The 19,250-nt window shown below is 32.9% G+C and overlaps 2 protein-coding genes across 4 annotated transcripts; both read left to right on the top strand.

Moving 5' to 3' along the window:
* The first annotated feature begins 1,069 nt into the window (after nucleotides 1-1,069).
* Nucleotides 1,070-3,809, top strand: LOC113710913 (probable flavin-containing monooxygenase 1). Its single transcript, XM_027233986.2, has 5 exons — nucleotides 1,070-1,677; nucleotides 2,091-2,322; nucleotides 2,505-2,671; nucleotides 2,905-3,254; nucleotides 3,358-3,809. The coding sequence occupies exons 1-5, from the start codon at nucleotides 1,186-1,188 to the stop codon at nucleotides 3,722-3,724; spliced, it is 1,608 nt and encodes a 535-aa protein (XP_027089787.1). The 5' UTR covers nucleotides 1,070-1,185; the 3' UTR covers nucleotides 3,725-3,809.
* A 10,083-nt stretch (nucleotides 3,810-13,892) lies between these two features.
* Nucleotides 13,893-18,746, top strand: LOC113712239 (uncharacterized). 3 transcript variants are annotated; one of them, XM_027235568.2, is made up of 11 exons: nucleotides 13,893-14,352; nucleotides 14,734-14,791; nucleotides 14,891-15,001; nucleotides 15,398-15,535; nucleotides 15,908-15,977; nucleotides 16,060-16,115; nucleotides 16,394-16,519; nucleotides 17,229-17,368; nucleotides 17,822-17,894; nucleotides 17,984-18,058; nucleotides 18,221-18,746. In XM_027235568.2, the coding sequence occupies exons 1-11, from the start codon at nucleotides 14,168-14,170 to the stop codon at nucleotides 18,530-18,532; spliced, it is 1,344 nt and encodes a 447-aa protein (XP_027091369.2). In that variant the 5' UTR covers nucleotides 13,893-14,167; the 3' UTR covers nucleotides 18,533-18,746. The 3 variants fall into 3 exon arrangements, with proteins under 3 accessions (XP_027091369.2, XP_071925401.1, XP_071925402.1); XM_072069300.1 differs by having other exon boundaries at nucleotides 14,029-14,352; nucleotides 18,224-18,746; XM_072069301.1 differs by having other exon boundaries at nucleotides 14,029-14,352; nucleotides 15,908-15,962.
* Nucleotides 18,747-19,250: the final 504 nt, after the last annotated feature.

Consider the following 19,250-nt stretch of genomic DNA (forward strand, 5'->3'; position numbering starts at 1 on the left):
TCGTCACTAATTCTAACGATTTTATATCCTCGTACACTTTTTTGGTAATTTTTCATATCACACTATGTGTAAGAACATACTCGTTTCAACCAACTCAATTTGACATTATACTTATTGGGTCGAATTTAAAAAGGATGACAGATTAAATATGATTTTTTTTATCAGCTATAGTTATAAACAAATCAATTGAAAGTACTTTATAGAGGTCGTATTAAATTTTGTAGAGAGGAAAGGAGAGGAGAGTCACCTCACTCTAAGGTTAGGACATATATAATTAACGAATGAACTGACTTAAATTATTCTTACAAATCAACTATGGAGGGCATTTTAATTAATAACGAGATTCACTCCTAACACAAGAATCAAGTCCTTGCCCACTAAATCAAAACGTGTTGATGGATTCAATCTGGTGGAGGGTTACGGTGTAATATTAAATCAGGTGAAATGTTAGGGATTCCACTTATTCCCATAAATCAACAAATATAAGCTCCCATCTTTACGATGATACTACTCAGAACATAAAACTATTCCAAGTTACAATTATAAAAGTCATCCATGCTTGCTGCTCAACCAAATTGCACTAGATATAAAATTCCGTTTGAGACACGTCTTTTTTTGTAGATTTGTGTAAAGAAGAAGCAGATGGTAGGTATATTGCTGATGTTCTCAAATCTTGACCCTGAATTTGGTGCTGTTTTGAGGCCTCGAATTTCTCAACTTGAACTGGAATTAATACACCACTTACCAAACGGTTACACAGCTGGTCGTCATACAAGTTAACAAACAATAAATCTCCTCAATTTAAAAGGTTCTCCACCCGTATACTATTTCGGCGGGAGTCCTGCATCATCCGTCAGATGATCACGCATGACTCTTCTTCGTTTTGGTTTGGGTCCTCCTTGATTACGCATGATTCAGTTGGCTTCTTACGCAAGTATATTCCCAAGTCTAAAATTTTGTCCCTCGTCCAATTCTTGGTAGCCCACCACGTTCCAAGAAGAACCAAAATCATCCAATTACGTAAGTAAAGCTCAGTAGTAGCATTGTTCAATTCACGTCTTTCAACTTCTTTAAAGTTTATGGTTTAAATAAAACAAAGGGGCATTCGGTGTCCTCATGGGCTGGGCATAATCATATAAATATGGAATCTTGTGACCCCGAGTCTACTAGCACTTGGCCACGCTCATGGCCATGGACATTCACATGCCAAAATCCCGTGCACCAAACCAGGAGAACAGAACAATAGCGATTATAGGTGCCGGAGTTAGCGGCTTGCTTGCCTGCAAATACGCACTACAAAAGGGCTTCTCTCCGACAGTCTTTGAAGCTCGGAGTTCCATCGGGGGAGTATGGTCCAGGACTTGCGACTCTACTAAGCTGCAGACTCCCAAAAACCACTACCGCTTTTCAGATTTTGCATGGTCAGATTCAGTAAAAGAGGCCTTCCCTGATCACAACCAAGTTAGGGAGTACATCTACTCGTACGCTCTTCACTTCAACATCCTTCCACATATCAAGTTCAATTGTAAAGTCGTCAGCGTTGATTATTTATGTACATCATCTGAAGAGGACATGTCTTCATGGGAACTCTGGGCTGGCACTGGTGAGGCCTTCTCACCTAAAGGAAAATGGCATGTCAGCGTACAGGATTTGCAAACCTCAGCAGATACCACTCAGGTACTCAATCTTCCCATTTTTTATTTTTTATTTTTGAAAAGATTAGGCACTCAATCTTTATTTAGGTATTTTCTTATGAATCATGGAGCTTCAATTTGTACTCTCGAAATCTCCTTTATCCAAAGAGACTACATGCATGCACGTATACGGTTTTATTCTGTGTATATCTGTATTATTATTATTAGTAGCAGGATCATCTTGTAATTATTTTTGGTTTTCCTCCCCTGCTACGTGTTTTTGAAGTTCTTTTCTTTTTATTCATATGGGAAAGAGCAGATATCTTGGCTAAAGTAACAGTTGTAGCATGAAATGTGTGGTAACTGAAATATAAAAAAGAAGTTACATATAAAACGAATATATTCTAAATTAAAGTGAAGCAGAAAAAGGGTATCTTCATCTTGATTTGTTGCCAGGTATACCAATTTGATTTTGTAATCTTGTGCCTTGGGAAGTTCAGTGGCCTAGCCAACATCCCACAATTTTCAATGAACAAAGGGCCAGAGGTATTTGACGGTGAAGTCATGCACTCTATGGACTATGCTGCAATGGACAATGCAGCTGAATTCATCAAGAACAAGCGCGTCACAATAGTTGGATTCCAGAAATCTGCAATCGATATTGGAACCGAAATTGCAAAAGTGAATGGTAGGTCTAAGCATTCTTTTCAATTTTCTGTTCATTTTTCTTTTCTCCCCATCTACTGCAAAATACGCTGGTGAGAAGACTGGTTTATTATGGTACCTCCTAAGATGTTTGAAATTTTGGTGGAAGGCTTTCTACCACACAAATTAGATAAACTCAGGACCGACAATAATTCATCTTTGCAGGGGCAAAGCATCCGTGCACATTGCTATTCAGGACTGCACACTGGTCAGTCCCTGAAAATTTGGTTGAATTCATTTTCCGGAACCTGAATAGAGTCTCAGAGCTTACTGTCCATAAGCCTGATGAAGCTTTCTTCCTGTGGCTCTTAGCTGCTCTGCTCTCACCCCTGGTAACACCTTCTTCTTTGCCTTGAGTAATTACATTTTAGTAATGAGAAAATCCTCCTCCAGTTTTGTACAATCGTGGCTTCTCGATCCATTCGTCTTTCTAGTTTCACAATGACAACACCTAAAAGACAAAGTAAGAAGCCAAGAAAATCTCAATACGATTAGAGTAAAATCAAAGTTATGACTTCAGTAAGACTAATAAGCCACTAACCAACCTTTGAGAGTGTGATTTCAGCTATGGATATATTCAAAGGTCATCGAGAATTATCTCAAGTGGCTATACCCCCTGGCAAAATATGATATCATTCCGGAACACGGCTTCCTCGGGCAGATTCGTTCCTGTATGTTGACAGTCTTGCCAGCTGACTTCTATGAAATAGTTAGAGAAGGTTGCCTAATCCTGAAAAAGGCACAAACTTTCAGCTTCTGCCAAACTGGAGTAGTTGTAGATGATGAAGATGTGCCCCTGGAAACGGATATAGTCATCTTTGCAACGGGATATAAAAGCGACCAGAAATTTGCCAGTGTTTTTAAGTCAATCGACTTTCAGAAATACTTGCTTGGATCATCAGCTCCTTTCTACAGGTATTCAAACCAACCTTGCTAAGTTTCCTTTAGCAATGCTACACAAGCAAACCGAAACCAATGCAAAATTTCGCATTTTCCCCTCTTTGTGACTACATGACAGGGAATGCATCCATCCAAAGATACCACAGTTGGCAATAGTAGGATACTCGGAGAGTCATGCGACAATATACACCACTGAGATAAGGGCCAAATGGCTAGCACATTTTCTTGAAGGAAATTTTCGGCTCCCAACAATAAGAGAGATGGAACACAACGTGATGAGATGGGAAAAATGCATGCGCCGGTATACCGATCCAAACTTTAAAAGAGGTTGCGTTAGTGTAATGCTACAGATATACTGCAATGATGAAATATGCAGGGACATGAATTGCAATCCTAGACGAAAGAAATCCATTCTGTCTGAGCTTTTTGCACCTTATGGTCCATCCGACTACGCTGATCTAAGTAGCTTGGGCAGAGAAGAATGACTGGAAAGGAATTTGAAACCCTTCATAGAATTGCTCTACTTCTTTCAATAAATTGCTTTCTCAAAAGCGCGCTAGTTTCCAAATACGAGCCCAGAAGGCATATAATACTTGTTTGATGAACGTTAATTCAACTAGGGACTTTAATCAAATCTATCAATCAGCAGATTATTTATCCACCGAAGTTACAGGCTCTCTCTTGCCTATCCAATCTCTCGAATTCAAACAACTCTCAAATGCTTACATGACATGTACTTCTAATGTTCTTTATAGTATACGCTTCTCATATTACATTTCTTCTGCATACTCCTAGAAGTAACTGATCTAATTCCAAAGACCACTTAAATTTAACCTACTAGTCATTTAAAGTAATAAATTTAGAGCTCCTTGTTATATAAAAGTAAAATTAGCATTAACAATAAATACAAGCACTCCCTGTTATGAAACAACTTAAAAAAGAGGTGGATGTCCATTGAGTTTTCCTGAAATATGAAACGACTGACTATTCAGTTCCCCTATGGATCTTGTAACTTTTCTTGTAATTAGAGGTTGACCATTTAGTTCCCTTATGTTTTGTTCCCTATAAATAGAGGTCATCCAACCTCTCTTGTAACCTTTGAGAGCACTTGAGAGAATAATACTCTTTGATAGTCATGTTTTCCTTTTTCGTCTGTACCAAATTATAGTCCACCTTCCAATTGAAAAATGTAGTTGTATTTTAATTTTTCTAAAATACCCTTATTCAATGTAAGTTATTGTTACTATAAACCTACCTCATTTAATGAGAGTTTATTCTTTTTTTACCGTCAATTCAAGTTCCCATAAAGTTATACTATAATTAATGTGAGGGTATTTTAGGAAAATAGCGACCTAAATTGATTGTTCTAACAAAGTTAATTACTTTTTGTTCAACTGTGTGAAAAAAAATCAGGACTGTCAAAGTGGGACGGAGGGAGTAGAATGTTTTTGTTTGGATAGAGTATTATTTCAAATAATTACTATAATACATTTTGTAATGTGATGTATGTGAGATAAAAAAAATGGTAGGAAATATAGAAAGGTAGATTAAAAAATGTGTTTATGATGCAAGCGAAAATTTATTTTGAAAAAATTTGCTATCTACATCTCCGTGCTCTACTCTCTTCGGCACTTTTGTTATTAGTATTAGTATTAGTACTCTACTTTAGTATTAGCTTTACGATACTTTTATTAGTACGAGTCTCTATTTTTAGACCAAGATGAAGTATAAGAATGTGCTTTTGAGCAATCAAGTGCAAATATATACTATTGAGCAATTATTGAGCACAAGTACCATACATTTGGGAAAATTTTGAAGTAACATTTCCTTTTGAGTTCCATTTATTTCTTTATTATTTATATTACAAAAGTGTACTTGTGCATCTTAATATTTTTGAAAAAGAAATTTTTTTTTATGAAAAAGAAATAGATGACAAATATTTGGGATTAAAGAATGATAATGTGATATTTGTCTCATTGATAGTGTAACTACACACACTATATTTAAAAATAAAGTGTATTTTTCTATTTGACAGTGGAAGAAATAACTGTTAATACAATAAGTGGTAGTACTAATTTAATTGAACATTTCAGAAGAGCCATTGTATTTCTTTCTAAAAGAATTAAATTTGTGATAAATAATATATTGCTCTCTATTAAGTTTTGAAAAAAATTGCTGAGTTTTAAAAATGAGTAAATCTTATATACACTAACGGTGTATACACTATTATAGTTGAATATACAATACATATGCAAAATTTGAGTTTCAAATTCAAATTCGAATTATGTATCATGTATCTAATCATGAAAGTGTATATACTGTCAGTGTATAGAAAATTAAAAATATCCGTCAAAATGGATACTTTTTTCCTAAAAAAAAAGACTTTCTTGTTGTAAAACTAATCAACTACTATAGAATGAATAGAGATATTAGAGAAAGAATTAGAGAAAAGGAAAATGATATTCTTATATTCCAATGAATACTAAAAGTCCTACTAAAGGATGTCAATGTACCTCTATATATAGGTACTATAAGATTAAAGGAATATCAATCCTATTAAACATCCACTATTACAAGAATATGAAGAAACTTATGAAACGGTTTCTCCACTACATGAGTAGATTTATGGATTGTAACTTCTATACATAATATAGTCATAAATCGTGAATTAATTCTCTTGGGAATACAAAGGGACATCCACACTTTAAATTGTTTCATAACACTCCCCCTTGGATATCCATTATGCAAAGAATATGCCTCGTTAAAATCTTACTAGAGAAAAATCCATCGGGACAAAAATCCTAGTGAAGGAAAAAGAGTACACTATTCCTATGTATTAATTTTTTCCCCTGATGCAAACATCATTTGAGATTTTTTAATCGTCAGATTTCAATATTTTTCAATTGCATTGAGATATGGTACTTTCAGGACCAAGTGTCTTTTCATCTTCCTCTTGTCGTCTAAAAGGATCCTTATTAGGATCTAATGATCTGACGACCATTGGAGTATTTAATGTATATGTTTTATCCATATGAAATCGCTTTAATACCTTCTAAGTATATGCAGTTTGGTGGATAAAAATTTCACTTTTCAAATGTTTAATTTGTAAACCAAGGAATTTTATTTTTTCAAAATCTTTGATATCAAATTCCTTCTTCAAATATTCAATATTATTTTGAATATTTTCAGGAGTTCCAATCAGATTTAAATCATCAATATATATATAGCAATGATCACAAAATTTGATCCATTTTTCTTGATAAAAACACATCGACATATTGGATCATTTGTATAATCTTCTTTAACTAAACATTCATTGAAGCGGTTATACCACATATATCCAGATTGTTTGAATCCATACAAAGACCTTTGTAATTTAATAGAATAAATATCTTTAAGATTTGATTTGCATGCTTCAGGCATGTTGAATCCTTCGGGGATTCTTATATAAATATAATTTTTAAGATTCCCATATAAATATGCAGTAACGACGTCCATTAGACGCATATCTAATTTTTCATGTATTGCAAAACTCACAAGATATCTAAATGTGATAGCATCCACTACAGGTGAATACGTTTCATCATAATCAAATTCAGACATTTGTGAAAATTCTTGGGTTACAAGTCTTGTTTTATACCTTACAATCTCATTTTTCTCATTTCTTTTTCTCACAAATACCCATTTATATTCTATTGACTTTACACCTGTAGTCCAAACACTTTTCTTTTAACCAGTTATTCCAATTCAGATTGAATCGTATTTTTTTATTTTGGCCAATCATTTCTATATCGACATTCATCAACCGATTTAGATTTATGATTCTCATCAATTTTTATAATATCAAGTGTTACATTTCATCAGACTCTAATTAAATTTTCTATGATTTCGTTCTCTTCAGGAGTTGGCTCTTCAGGAGGGACCTCTTCAAGAGATTGAATTTTGTCATGACATTTAATCTCCGGAGATATTTGAAATCAATTTATACCTTATTTAGGTAGATTGGCCTTAAATTTATTTGTAGCACTTGTGTATGTCCTTCAAGGATATCAATTTTAACCAGAGTATTTTCTGCAGGAATAGTTAATTTAATGACTCTTTTAGAGTCGATAAATATAACTGATAATTGGTTTGCAACTTTCTGCAAATGAATAATCTCTTGAACTTCCAGTTCACGTTATTTTGTATGAGGATCGAGAAAATTCAATTTTTTTAAATAATTTCCTTTTGGTTGATCTTTTCCCCCCTAATGTCGGGAATCGTAATTCATCAGAATAAATAAATCATTCAATAGATCACCCATCAATATTTTACGATATTTAATCATGAAAGGTGATTCATACCCAACATAAATTTTAAATTTCTTTCGGAGTCATATAAAATATAAAGAGGATATGTATAAATACTTGTCGACTCTTACATATTTTTACTTTTACCAAATCATATATCCATTGGGATCAGTAAACTTCTGATTTACTGCAATTGATGATTATAAAATCAAAATGAGAATGAAGACAACTATATCGATAACCATTTCTCTCTCGAATGATTATTATGATATAATTAACCTTTATCTCCCTTGATTTCTAAACATGATCTCTATTATTGTCTCATTTAGTGTCTCAATTTGATATCCATTTCGATGGATATTCAAATTCAATAAATTTTTTGATATATGATAAAAAGTAGTGTTTTATTTATTATAAACTTTTCTCCTACGGGGAGAAATATAACAGTGGTTCTTCTGGAGTTTTCAATCACTTAAACACTACCACTGATTGTGTTTGTCTCTTTTGTTGAAAAATAGTGTATATAGTAGCATTTATTAGCGAGACACATATCATTGTCACCATAATTCTTATGGAACAAATATCATCATCATAATCCTTTGATCCCAAATGTTTAACATCCATTTCTTCTTCAGGAAGAAAAGTTAATTAAATCAATCATCATACACCTTCAGGGTGTTTAAAGAAATTGGCCATGTGAAGATGATATTATAATTTTGATTCGTCAAATGTACTTCAGGACATTTATCTTCAGAATTCTTATTTTCTTGTCCTTATCATTATTATCTCACTTTAAGTGGTAACTTTTTCTCTTGTCATAGTAAAATATATACTTATCAAAATCATAGTCATGGCAACAACCATAACTAATAAATTGAAATTCAGTCGGATTCACTTTTGGAAATGGACTAGAAATAGCATGCAATAAGTACAAAATACTTCTCAAAATTTCTCTTAATATTGCTACTACATGAGCATATTCGAGAAATCAATTGTGGAGAATATCATTTTCAATATATCTCATGAGTAAAATTTTCTCGATACAATTTCAACTGAGAAGTAATTGTGAAAATTGCATAATTATGTTCTTGTAGCCACCGGTAAATTTATCATACCAGGCTTTTGAAATAATGACCATCTTCTAGTGGCTAAATATTTTCGTTAAAGAACGACCATCTTCAGGTGATCGAATCTTTTTCTTTAAGTATTTCAAAGGACAAGTGAATCCTCAAACATAATTGATTTTCTATAATAGCATCTTTAAAACTCAATGCATCATAATATAAGTATTTATAACAAATAATTATAAAAATAAATAAGTAGAATTAAAAGGAGAAATATTACCTCAAAGATGTCAAACAATATATATTTGTGTTTAGTGGTTGCTCAACAGTAGGTACTTGTATTTTGCGATAATTCAAATATTAACCATAAGAAATTGAAATAAGTTTGTGGGTCAAAAATTTACCTCAGAAGCTACTTGAAGAAATGCAGGCAGAATTTTGGCAAAATCTCCTGTTTCACTTTCGTTCAAGGTAAAGCCTCCGTTTTCACCTTTTACTCAAAAGTAGAGACTCGTGCTGATAACGTGTTGTAAAACTAATAAACTACTATAGTATGAATAGAGACATTAGAGAAAGGGAAAATGATATTTTTATATTCCAACCAATACCAAAAGTCCTACTAAAATATGTCAATGTACCTCTATATATATGTACTACAAAATTAAAAGAACATCAATCCTATTAAACACCCACTATTGCAAGAATATGAAGAAACTTATGAAACGATTTTTCCACTACATGAGTAGATTTATGGATTGTAACTTCTATACATAATATAGCCATAAATCATGAATTAATTTTCTTGAGAATACAAAGGGACATCCACACTTTAAATTGTTTCATAACATTTCTTTAGTTTCTTCTATTTTTGTTTTTAGTCTATGTAGGAGGATTCAAATCTGAGATATCTCATTTACACTTCGTCCTTTTAAATTACCCAATCCATCCCTCCTCCATCTTTTGATTTATATTATACAAAAACAAATGCAATTAACATTCATCATCTAATATAACAAAAGTCTACCAATCCCCGTGATTTAATGGTCTAGCTTGACCTTTTTGGATATCTTTATTTTATAATGATGAATTGAATAATTGAAACTCACATGACTACTCATAAAAAATTAAAAGGCAATGAACTCTAATGAATTTTTATGTGTTAAATCATCACTAGTTAAGGTGGGGATTGATCCCTACATTTATAGAACAAATTTATGGTGACATATTGTTTTAATTGATGCATCAATAGGATGGTCACATGTATATTTATTATCTTCTCGCAATTTGGCGTTTGCAAGATTGTTTATTTACATGATTAAATTACGAGTATAATTTCTAGATTATTCAATTAATAGAATTTGTGTCACTTCACCACATGCTTTTTATGATTATTACATGTATATTACAATAATTGTTGAACATTCTATATTTTATATTCACACACAAAATGATCTAACTAAATCATTTATTAAATTATTATAATTAATTGCTAAATTATTATTAATGAGGTCTAAATTTTTGTATCTGCTTGAAAATATGCTATATTACATGCAAGAGTACTTGAAGTAAGCTAACAAATTAAAGCAAATTATCCCGATAGCCATTAAATTTTTCGAATAGTCGAGTTTTGGCAATTCAATTATTAATGGTGTGTTTTTATCCACTAAACTATTAAAAATATAAATTTTGGGTCATTTTATTTGATTTTACCGTTAACTCTACCAAATTCAACCATTAATAGTCCGTCTCTTAAATTGTGCACATTCTTAGATTTAACAAAGTTAATGGTGGAATCAAACGGCATAATCCAAAATTACGCTTTTGATAGTTTAATAGATAAAAACATACTATTAATAATTAAATGGCCAAATCTTGACTATTAAAAAAGTTTAATGACTACCCGAATAATTTGCTCCAACAAGTTATCATATATTTTTCCCCTGCAATTAGCGTTTGGTTTTGAGCATTATATTTCTCATTTAAGATTTTTTTTTTGCGATGCGATTTATGTTTTAATTACATTGTCTCAACATACTAAGAGAGCCCCTAAAAAAGATTGAAGATATATATTGGGTATGAATTACATTTTATAATTAATCACATTGAACCATAAATTAGTGATTTGTTTATGCTTATATTTATTTTTTTTATAATTAAAATAGTTAAACTATTGTAGTATTCCAAAAAAAATGGTACTTTTTTGTTGGAAAAGTAACAGTTAATTCAACAGATATGGAGTGATGGCAGTGAGGTCAGTAGTCAAAATGATATAATTCTTTTCAAAAAAATAAGGGTAAATTAGACAATACATTAAATGACACAATTTGTTTAAACTAAAACCTTCTCCTCTTGCTTTATATACAATAAGATAGTTCGTTAATAGGTTTATCTTCAACCTGATATCTCGCTTTATATATAGTAAGATAGTTCGTTAATAGGTTTATCTTCAACCTGATATCTCGCTTTATATATAGTAAGATAGTTCGTGAATAGGTTTATTCTCAATTTGATTATTAAACACGTCTAAAAACTTATTTGGAGTTGCGGTAGTTTATTAGAAAGTATTTCACCTAGTAGATCTGTTAATAAAAGCATTTATTAACTGTTTAAGTGTTTTTAAATATATTATTTGGATACATGATTCAATAACTGCTTATTATATTTGATAATATGTAATTTTAAAAATTTTTAAATGTATTTATTTCTGTATTTGATTCATAATATATGATTAAATGATTAAATTTAATATTCCTTTTAAAGCATAATGTCATTCTAAAAGCATCAAATTGGATCTTTTGTTAAAAAGACTTTTAACACCAAAAATTTCGCTTCTAATTTTATAGAATGATTTTTATTAAATGTTTTAAAAGTACTTTTAGCGTCGAAAATATTTCCTTACCAAGAGTACCACAATCTCAAATGAAACCGTATATTATATACCACTGAACTGAACCAAACACAAATATGTTCTAGTTGGATTTGTTAAAAGCTATGCATACAAACAAGCATGTGGATAAAATTCCCGAAAATTAAGAAAGAGGACAAGATCAAGCTATGCAAGCAGAGAAGTAAAAAACAGTTGAACAAACGGACAAGAAGAGAACTAACTACTTCTAGAGTAGTTGACCACTAAAAGAACTTTAAAAATTCTACTTAGGTGTAGGTCAAGAGATCAAATCCTTTAGCCTGCATTTTAAATCCAAGTTTTCCTGTAGATTTTATCAGCGTGTGCGAAGGCACCTATTTAAACTGCTGATGGTTTAAGTCCCTCCAAATTTTTCTTAGATCTCTTCAGGTCCCCCTTCCCCTACGCACTCATTTGGACCAGTGGTGATTCAATCCCTCCCAGGTTCTCTTTGGATTTCTTCAAGTCCTTCTCTCCCCCTTATATAGAGTAGGAGCAAGTTTAGAATAAATTCTATCTTATTCGGAAAAAAAAATCAGTTTAGGTCGGTGGTAATTTAGTATCTTTTGGATTTTCCTTGAATTTTTTCAGATCCCCTCATTCCTTACGCACAAAAATCTGTTTGGGCCAATGATGGTTCAGTTCCCTCCGAATTTTTCTTGGGGCTTTTCAAGTCCCCCTTTCCTGTGCATGCGTTTGGGCTGATAGTAGTTCAATACCTTCTGAATTCTCCTTGAACCTCTTCAGATCGTTCTCTATTCTATTATAGAGTAGGAGTAGATTTAAAATAAATTCTAGGGATAATTTCACAAACCTCTCCTGAGGTTTCTGACACTTGCACTGAGACCCTTCCAGGTTTTAAAAATTTCACCTAACTCCCTTACTTTTCAAATTTGGTAACAATTCAGTCCAATTAGGATTAAAATATTACTATCATGATAGAGATGACATTTATATTCCATGAATACCCTCTTCCTCCCTATATTAGTACAAGATTGCTTGTTAATAAAAAGGTAGAGATGATTATGGGTATTTTATTCTGAATCATTTAATTTATGTTAAATACATAAATATTGCAAATAAAACTCAAAAGCCGTTACACAAATATTTTTACGAAAGGAAAACTAGCATGTTTTGTATTTAATATAAATGAAGTATTTGAAAGTAAAAAAAAATGTCCATAACATACCAGTTCTTTACAAGTTTCTTCCATTATATGAATAAAGTACTAGCTATTTATGAGTATTTTACTTTGAATCATTAAATACATTAATGTTTATAAGTGAAATTCAAAAAGTGTTACACTAATATTATTACGAAAAAGAAACTAGTAGGTTTTGTATTTAACATAAATTAAATGCGTGAAAGTAAAAAAAGAAATTACCCACTTTTTACCAGCTCTTTACGGGTTTTCTTCTATTATATGAATAAAATACTAGTTATTTATAGGCATTTTACTCTGAATCATATAATTTATGTTGAATACATAAATGTTTGTAAGTAAAATTTAAAAAGTGATATACTAATATTTTTACGAAAGGAAAACTAGTAGGTTTTGTATTTAACATAAATTAAATACGTAAAAGTTAAAAAAAAAAAGAAATTGCCCATAACATATCAGCTCTTTATGGGTTTCCTCTATTACACGAACAAAGTAATAGCTATTTATAAGCAAAAAGAAATATCCCATAAAGTACCAACTCTTTATGGCCTTTGTCTATTATACGAATTAAGTACCAGATTTTTATGGGTATTTTATTCTAAATTATTTAATTTATGTTAAATACATAAATATTTGTAAATAAAATTCAAAAGCCGTTACACAAATATTTTTACGAAAGGAAAACTAGTATGTTTTGTATTTAATATAAATGAAGTATTTGAAAGTAGAAAAAAAAATTATCTATAACATACCAGTTCTTTACGAGTTTCTTCCATTATATGAATAAAGTACTAGTTATTTATGAGTATTTTACTTTGAATCATTTAATTTATATTAAATACACAAATGTTTATAAGTGAAATTCAAAAAATGTTATACTAATATTATTACGAAAGGAAAACTAGTAGGTTTTTATTAACAAGCAATCTTGTACTAATATAGGGAGGAAGAGGGTATTCATGGGATATAAATGTCATCTCTATCATGATAGTAATATTTTAATCCTAATTGGACTGAATTGTTATCAAATTTGAAAAGCAAGGGAGCTAGGTGAAATTTTTAAAACCTAGAGGGGTCTCAGTGAAAGTGTCAGAAACCTCAGGGGAGGTTTGTGAAATTATCCCTAAATTCTATTGTATCTGTAAAAAAAAAAAAAAAAAAAAGCAGACGAGAAGAGGAATCAGTGGGGCCTAACTATGACATCGTGACCGTTGAACGTGGTTGAATCCAATCAAATCAAATCAAATCAATGCAGGGACAGACCCTCCGCCACCACCACCAGCACATCCCCAACCATGCCCATTCCCTGACACAACTAAGTCCTCCCTCCCCCTCCTCGTCCCTTCTCACATTCGTCCTCTCACCCCCATGCCAGAAAGCCGGCCGGCAGCCTTCATACCATCAAACCATGCCCTTTCCCTCCTCCGATTCCTCCAAATTTAATCAAAGTCTTTGCAGAAAAATTACATAAGATATCACAAATTCAGGAAATGAAAAACCAGATTTAGATGGGCCGTCGTCGCCGTCGTCAAAACCACTTTCTTGATTTCAATTCCTCCTCTCCATTATATTGTTCACTGTGGCCATTTTTATTAGTTTTGTTATTCTTTGCTAGTTTTTATTTGGTCGATGGGAAAACTAATGCCACCAGTTCTCCAGTCACACCCATCAATCACGATCTTTACCATACCAGGTAAAATTCTTACTTAAATTTCATTTTATTTCTTATTGTACCCTTTTGTATTGGAAGAAGTGGGTGATATTCTGACATTAGTAAAACATTCTAATTTGGAAAGTCATGATAGTTGTAGCAGAATTAAATTTGGACTGGTGAGATCCGCCAATTTCGCATGTGCTTCATCAAAGATGGATTTTTGGTATTGATTTATTGTTGCCTCCTCAGGCTGCTTCATTCAAGTTGAATGGGAAACACAAAAATTTGAATGTAAACGGGTCCTTTTCTGAACTAACAACAGTTTGATTAGGTCTAGCTTTACTGTTTAAAAATCCAAGCGTCTTATAAGCAAAGCTGAATCTTTCTTTTCGTGTTCTTTTCTTGTGTCGAATTATGCAGTGGAGCTTTGTTGGAAGAAATTGAAGCCTTGGTGCACCGCCACCCAGACAAACTATCAGTGCGTTTATTGGTTTCTTTGGTTTTTTTCCACTTTTGTTGTTGTCGTTGTTATAATTGGGAATAATGTTTCCTGATTATTTTGTCATAACTTGATTAGATTGAGACAATTCCCAGTAAGAACAAGGGGTACAATGCAGAGATGACTGTGGTTACTTATTGTAGGAAAAGGAAAGATTGTGATGGCAAGTCCAAGTTCAGAGTACTCCTTGTAAGATTTTTCTCCACATATATTTTTTAATTGGTTTCGTTTTAATTTGCAGAATTAGGTAACATTTTCCCAATGTAGATCTACAAGCTCATTACCTTTTTCTTTTTTCTTTCTCTAAATTCTGTCATCATAAGAAAGGAGTATTATAACAATGACAGACAAAGCATCCTTGCTTAGAGGAAACAAAGAGAGGGAACACCTAAAGCAAAAAAAAAAAAAAAACAGAAGAAGAGGAAAAGTTGCAAAAACTATACATTTTTTTGTTTCTATGCTGACTTGTGAGTAGATAGAAGTGTGCTTCCTGCACCTAAATGTATCATATTTGACATTTAGCGTTTAGAAAATCTCAGATTTGCCATTGCTGCTGTTTTTGACAGATAATTACTTGTATTCCAGAGTTTTGGTCAGCATGGAAGGGAACTCATTACCTCTGAGCTTGCGTTTCGGATTCTTTCTATATTAAGTGAAGAAGAATTTTTACCTTATACAGATCGAGGGTCAGTAAATGACACCCTTGATAATCTTGTTATAAAGGTAATATTTGTTTTCTTGGGCTTCTGTTGTGTAAATTCTTGTTTATTTTGGCATCTACACATTCTTGTGTTCAGTATGTTATACTAATTTTCATCAGTAGAAGCTGAACAAAATTCTCTTCCAACTTCAAACTGATTACAGCTCGTTATTAAGCAGCTCTGCTGATGTTATTAATCACAAGAAGTTCTTTTTTAGTTTGATCTTGAATTAGAAACTAATACTATCTCTTTTATTATGTGAACATGCCATATTCTACTTGTATCCTGAGAATTGAATTCATGCTGCATATATTGTGTCTTTTCTATACTAAGAAAGACGTTGCCTTCTAGAACTTACACTTATTCTAAATCAAAGTGCATGTTGCTCTGTCAGGTTGTACCAATGGAAAATTTGAATGGCCGCAAACTTGTTGAAGCGGGAGACTTTTGTGAGAGGAGAAATGGTCTTTCATTTTATCATAGTGGCTATGGAGTTTGTACAGGACTACAAGTAAAAAATACTAAAAAGTTTGTCTTTTCTGGCAGGGAGAGGGGTTGATCTTAATCGAAATTGGAGTGTGGATTGGGGCAAAAAAGAAAAGGTGTGTTTAATGAACTTTTCAGGATATTTTTTTTCCTGTATTCTGGTCTTTGATCCTTCTAAAATTTTCTATCCAGGATATGATGTCCAATATTTTTATCTCTCCTGCTGTCTTGATTCTTGTTTACCTATATGCTGAGTGGTGGCTGATACATCAATACTATCTTTTGGATTGATCACACCCCCCTCCCTGGGGGTGGTATATGTTATTTTACAAATTAGTATATGGGTCCATTCCACATGCTAACAAGTTCTTCTGCCTGCTTTATTCTCTTTCAGGATTATGATCCCTATGAAGAAAATCCAGGGACTGCTCCTTTTAGTGAGCCTGAGACTCAATTCATGCGGAAGCTTTCGATATCTTTTGAGCCCCATGTGTGGGTTAATGTTCATTCAGGAATGGAAGTAAGCTTTGATTCTTAAATATCTCTAGCTTCTGCCACTGCAAGTTTGCTCCAAGATTTGCATTTTGTAAAGTTAGCACATAAGTTTAAGTTTTCAGCACAATCTATTTTAAGGCATTTGTCACCCAGCCTGTGGTTGTGGACTATCTTTGCAGCAATTAAGCTGTTTCCTTCTGGACTTAACTGTAAAACCTGTTCTTTCAAAATGCATTGCATCTTGAAGCCCCGACAGTATTCCTCTTTTTTAGTTTTTGTGTGTTTCATCTTTCTTTTACCTTTTTGTTTTCTTCAAATCTTCATGGAAGCGATCTTTGTTTTTCAATTGATATAGTTGATGAACATGTCCTGTTATTCAATCAAAGCAGCTTCTGAATGTGACTGGATATGCATTCCCAGTAAAATGAAGTTTTTTGGTGCCAAGCTTCTTTCTTTGACATATCAGACATTTATTGATCAGGTTTTTATACTATAATCTTGGGATGAGTTCTCAGATGAATTAAGGCAGCAAATACAACAGTCTTACATGTTTGTTTTCAGACTAGATGAGTACATGGAGTTTTACGGCTTTATATTTCCTGGACCTAATTCACATTGAATTGGTAACCTGCATCTGCCTCGTTATTATGCGCAGTAAATAGTAATACCATATTGCTGTAATATTTGGTTTTTTGTGTCAGTTTTCATCAGTTGTCGTTTATTGTTTTCGTTAGGCCTTATTTATGCCATATGATCACAAAAATACGACTCCAGATGGATCTCCTTCCCTGAGAATGAGATCAATGCTTGAAAAGTTGAACCATCTTCACTTGAAAGATCGTTGTTTAATTGGATCTGGTGGAGGCTCTGTCGGGTTTGTATACTTACACTGATATCCTGCAATAACTGGTTTGTTCTGAAAGTGGCCATGCATTATGTTACCTCAGCTTAAGTGGTATTTATATGGGTTTATTCAAAGACCTAAAGTGACCCCTATTGACATTCTTATTCTGTTTACCACTGCAATGCGGCTGCTTTCTGCCTGACTACATTGCTGGTTGATTCTGGTGTAAATTTTTTTTTTCTTTTTTCCTGACTGCAAAAGGCCATGAAGCATGTTATCCAGTGAATAAGCAGCCCTGGTGAACTTAGAACCTACCCGTGCAGTTAATTTGCAGTGTTGTTATTTTCAAATCAAGCTCTTTTAGGATGGAATAATAAGCAGTGCTTGCATTTTAAATTAGACAGGAAACGTGTTGCTTTTACAATGTTCTTATTGTTTTGCATAACAGATTATTTTGACTGCTTTTTTTTTGGGTGTGTTTAGATATCTAGCTCACGGGACAGCTACTGATTACATGTATGATGTCACAAAGGTCCCCATGGCATTCACCTTTGAGGTGTGTGATTCTCTTCTATATGTTGTTTAAGTTGAGTATTTTCTCGATTTCGATGTTCTGTTCTTAATGCGTGCACCTTGGACTAGCAGATATACGGAGATGGTACAGCCTCCTCAAAGGACTGCTTTAGAATGTTCAATCCCATCGACATCACCACCTTTAATGTATGTTGGTTTTCAAGTTATGTACATAGATACAAGTGTATTAGATTGGTTAATTCAAGTTTCAAATTTCTCTTTGGAAGGAGATTTATTGAGCTAATTATAAGTAGCGTCTGTTCATGGTTAGTTCTGGGAACTTATCAGTATTGATCTTTTGAATTTCAGAAGGTTCTCAATGATTGGTCTGCTGCATTTTTAACACTGTTCAAATTGGGTGAGTTGCAAGTGGATGGACTTCATTCAGGGGATGTGGCATCAAGTTCTGAGAAGTGGATATCCATAGATGACTACTTGAATGGTTATCTGTTCGAGAGGAGAAATAGATACGGCAAGAAGATGGAAGTGCTTGAACTCGGAATGCAGGAGATCAGAACATATTTCCGATTATTTCTGTTATCATCAGTCCTTTTGATGTTTATGTTTTGTTCTAGAATCTCGAAGAGCACAAGACCTATTGTTTCAGCAATGTCCTTGTAATGATGTACTCTTGGCCCTCCTGTTGCTCAATGAAATTGGAGGGTCAAGCGAGAGACGGCGAGAGAGCAATTTTGGCGCACCTGTAATTTATTCCCTGTAGCAATTCTTTTTGTATTTTGTGTCCCTTGTACCTCATTTCCTTTTTTTTTTTCCACTGCAAGTGAATCTACAGCCCCTTAAGGATAATTTGGAACAGTAAGTCTCATTTTATGCATTTGAACGATCTCCAATTTTCCTTCAAGAAGATAACCAGTGCATGTCTCAAATGTTATGCATCGCTGCAAGATTCTCTGAAGTTACTCGCAATACAGCATGAAACTTGCTAAAAGCCTTCTGATTGCTTGCTCAAACATGCCAAATTAGAAAATTTTGTCTCATCCTCTTGTACGTTTTTCAGAGTTAAATGGGATTCACAATGAAATTGCACAGGATAAACCATTTTGACTCGCAAATTGAGAAACTAATGCCTCAAAATTATCAGTAGAATATTACACTTCCATGATCACAATCAAAGACAGAATGTTTCCCAGTTTATTTACAATCTACAATTAACACTGGTCCTCAGAACAACACAATCATCTTGAGGACCTCTTCCTAGAATTTTTAGAATCATTTTAAGGATAAAAAATATATCATTGTTCTCTTCTGTATAGAAAGGAAAATGGAACCTTCAATCTGGATGCATAACAAAGAAGTGTAAGACATTCAATTTCAAGTG

Source organism: Coffea arabica, chromosome 10c (assembly GCF_036785885.1).
Source record: "Coffea arabica cultivar ET-39 chromosome 10c, Coffea Arabica ET-39 HiFi, whole genome shotgun sequence".
In the NCBI taxonomy this organism is placed as follows: domain Eukaryota; kingdom Viridiplantae; phylum Streptophyta; class Magnoliopsida; order Gentianales; family Rubiaceae; genus Coffea; species Coffea arabica.

Coding starts and splice junctions, on each gene's coding strand:
- LOC113710913 (XM_027233986.2), top strand. CDS start 1,186: ATGGCCATGGACATTCACATGCCAAAATCCCGTGCACCAAACCAGGAG. Junction 2,323..2,504: donor CGAAATTGCAAAAGTGAATG/GTAGGTCTAAGC, acceptor TCATCTTTGCAG/GGGCAAAGCATCCGTGCACA. Junction 3,255..3,357: donor TCATCAGCTCCTTTCTACAG/GTATTCAAACCA, acceptor ACTACATGACAG/GGAATGCATCCATCCAAAGA.
- LOC113712239 (XM_027235568.2), top strand. CDS start 14,168: ATGGGCCGTCGTCGCCGTCGTCAAAACCACTTTCTTGATTTCAATTCC. Junction 15,536..15,907: donor TTGATAATCTTGTTATAAAG/GTAATATTTGTT, acceptor TTGCTCTGTCAG/GTTGTACCAATGGAAAATTT. Junction 16,116..16,393: donor ATTGGGGCAAAAAAGAAAAG/GTGTGTTTAATG, acceptor ATTCTCTTTCAG/GATTATGATCCCTATGAAGA.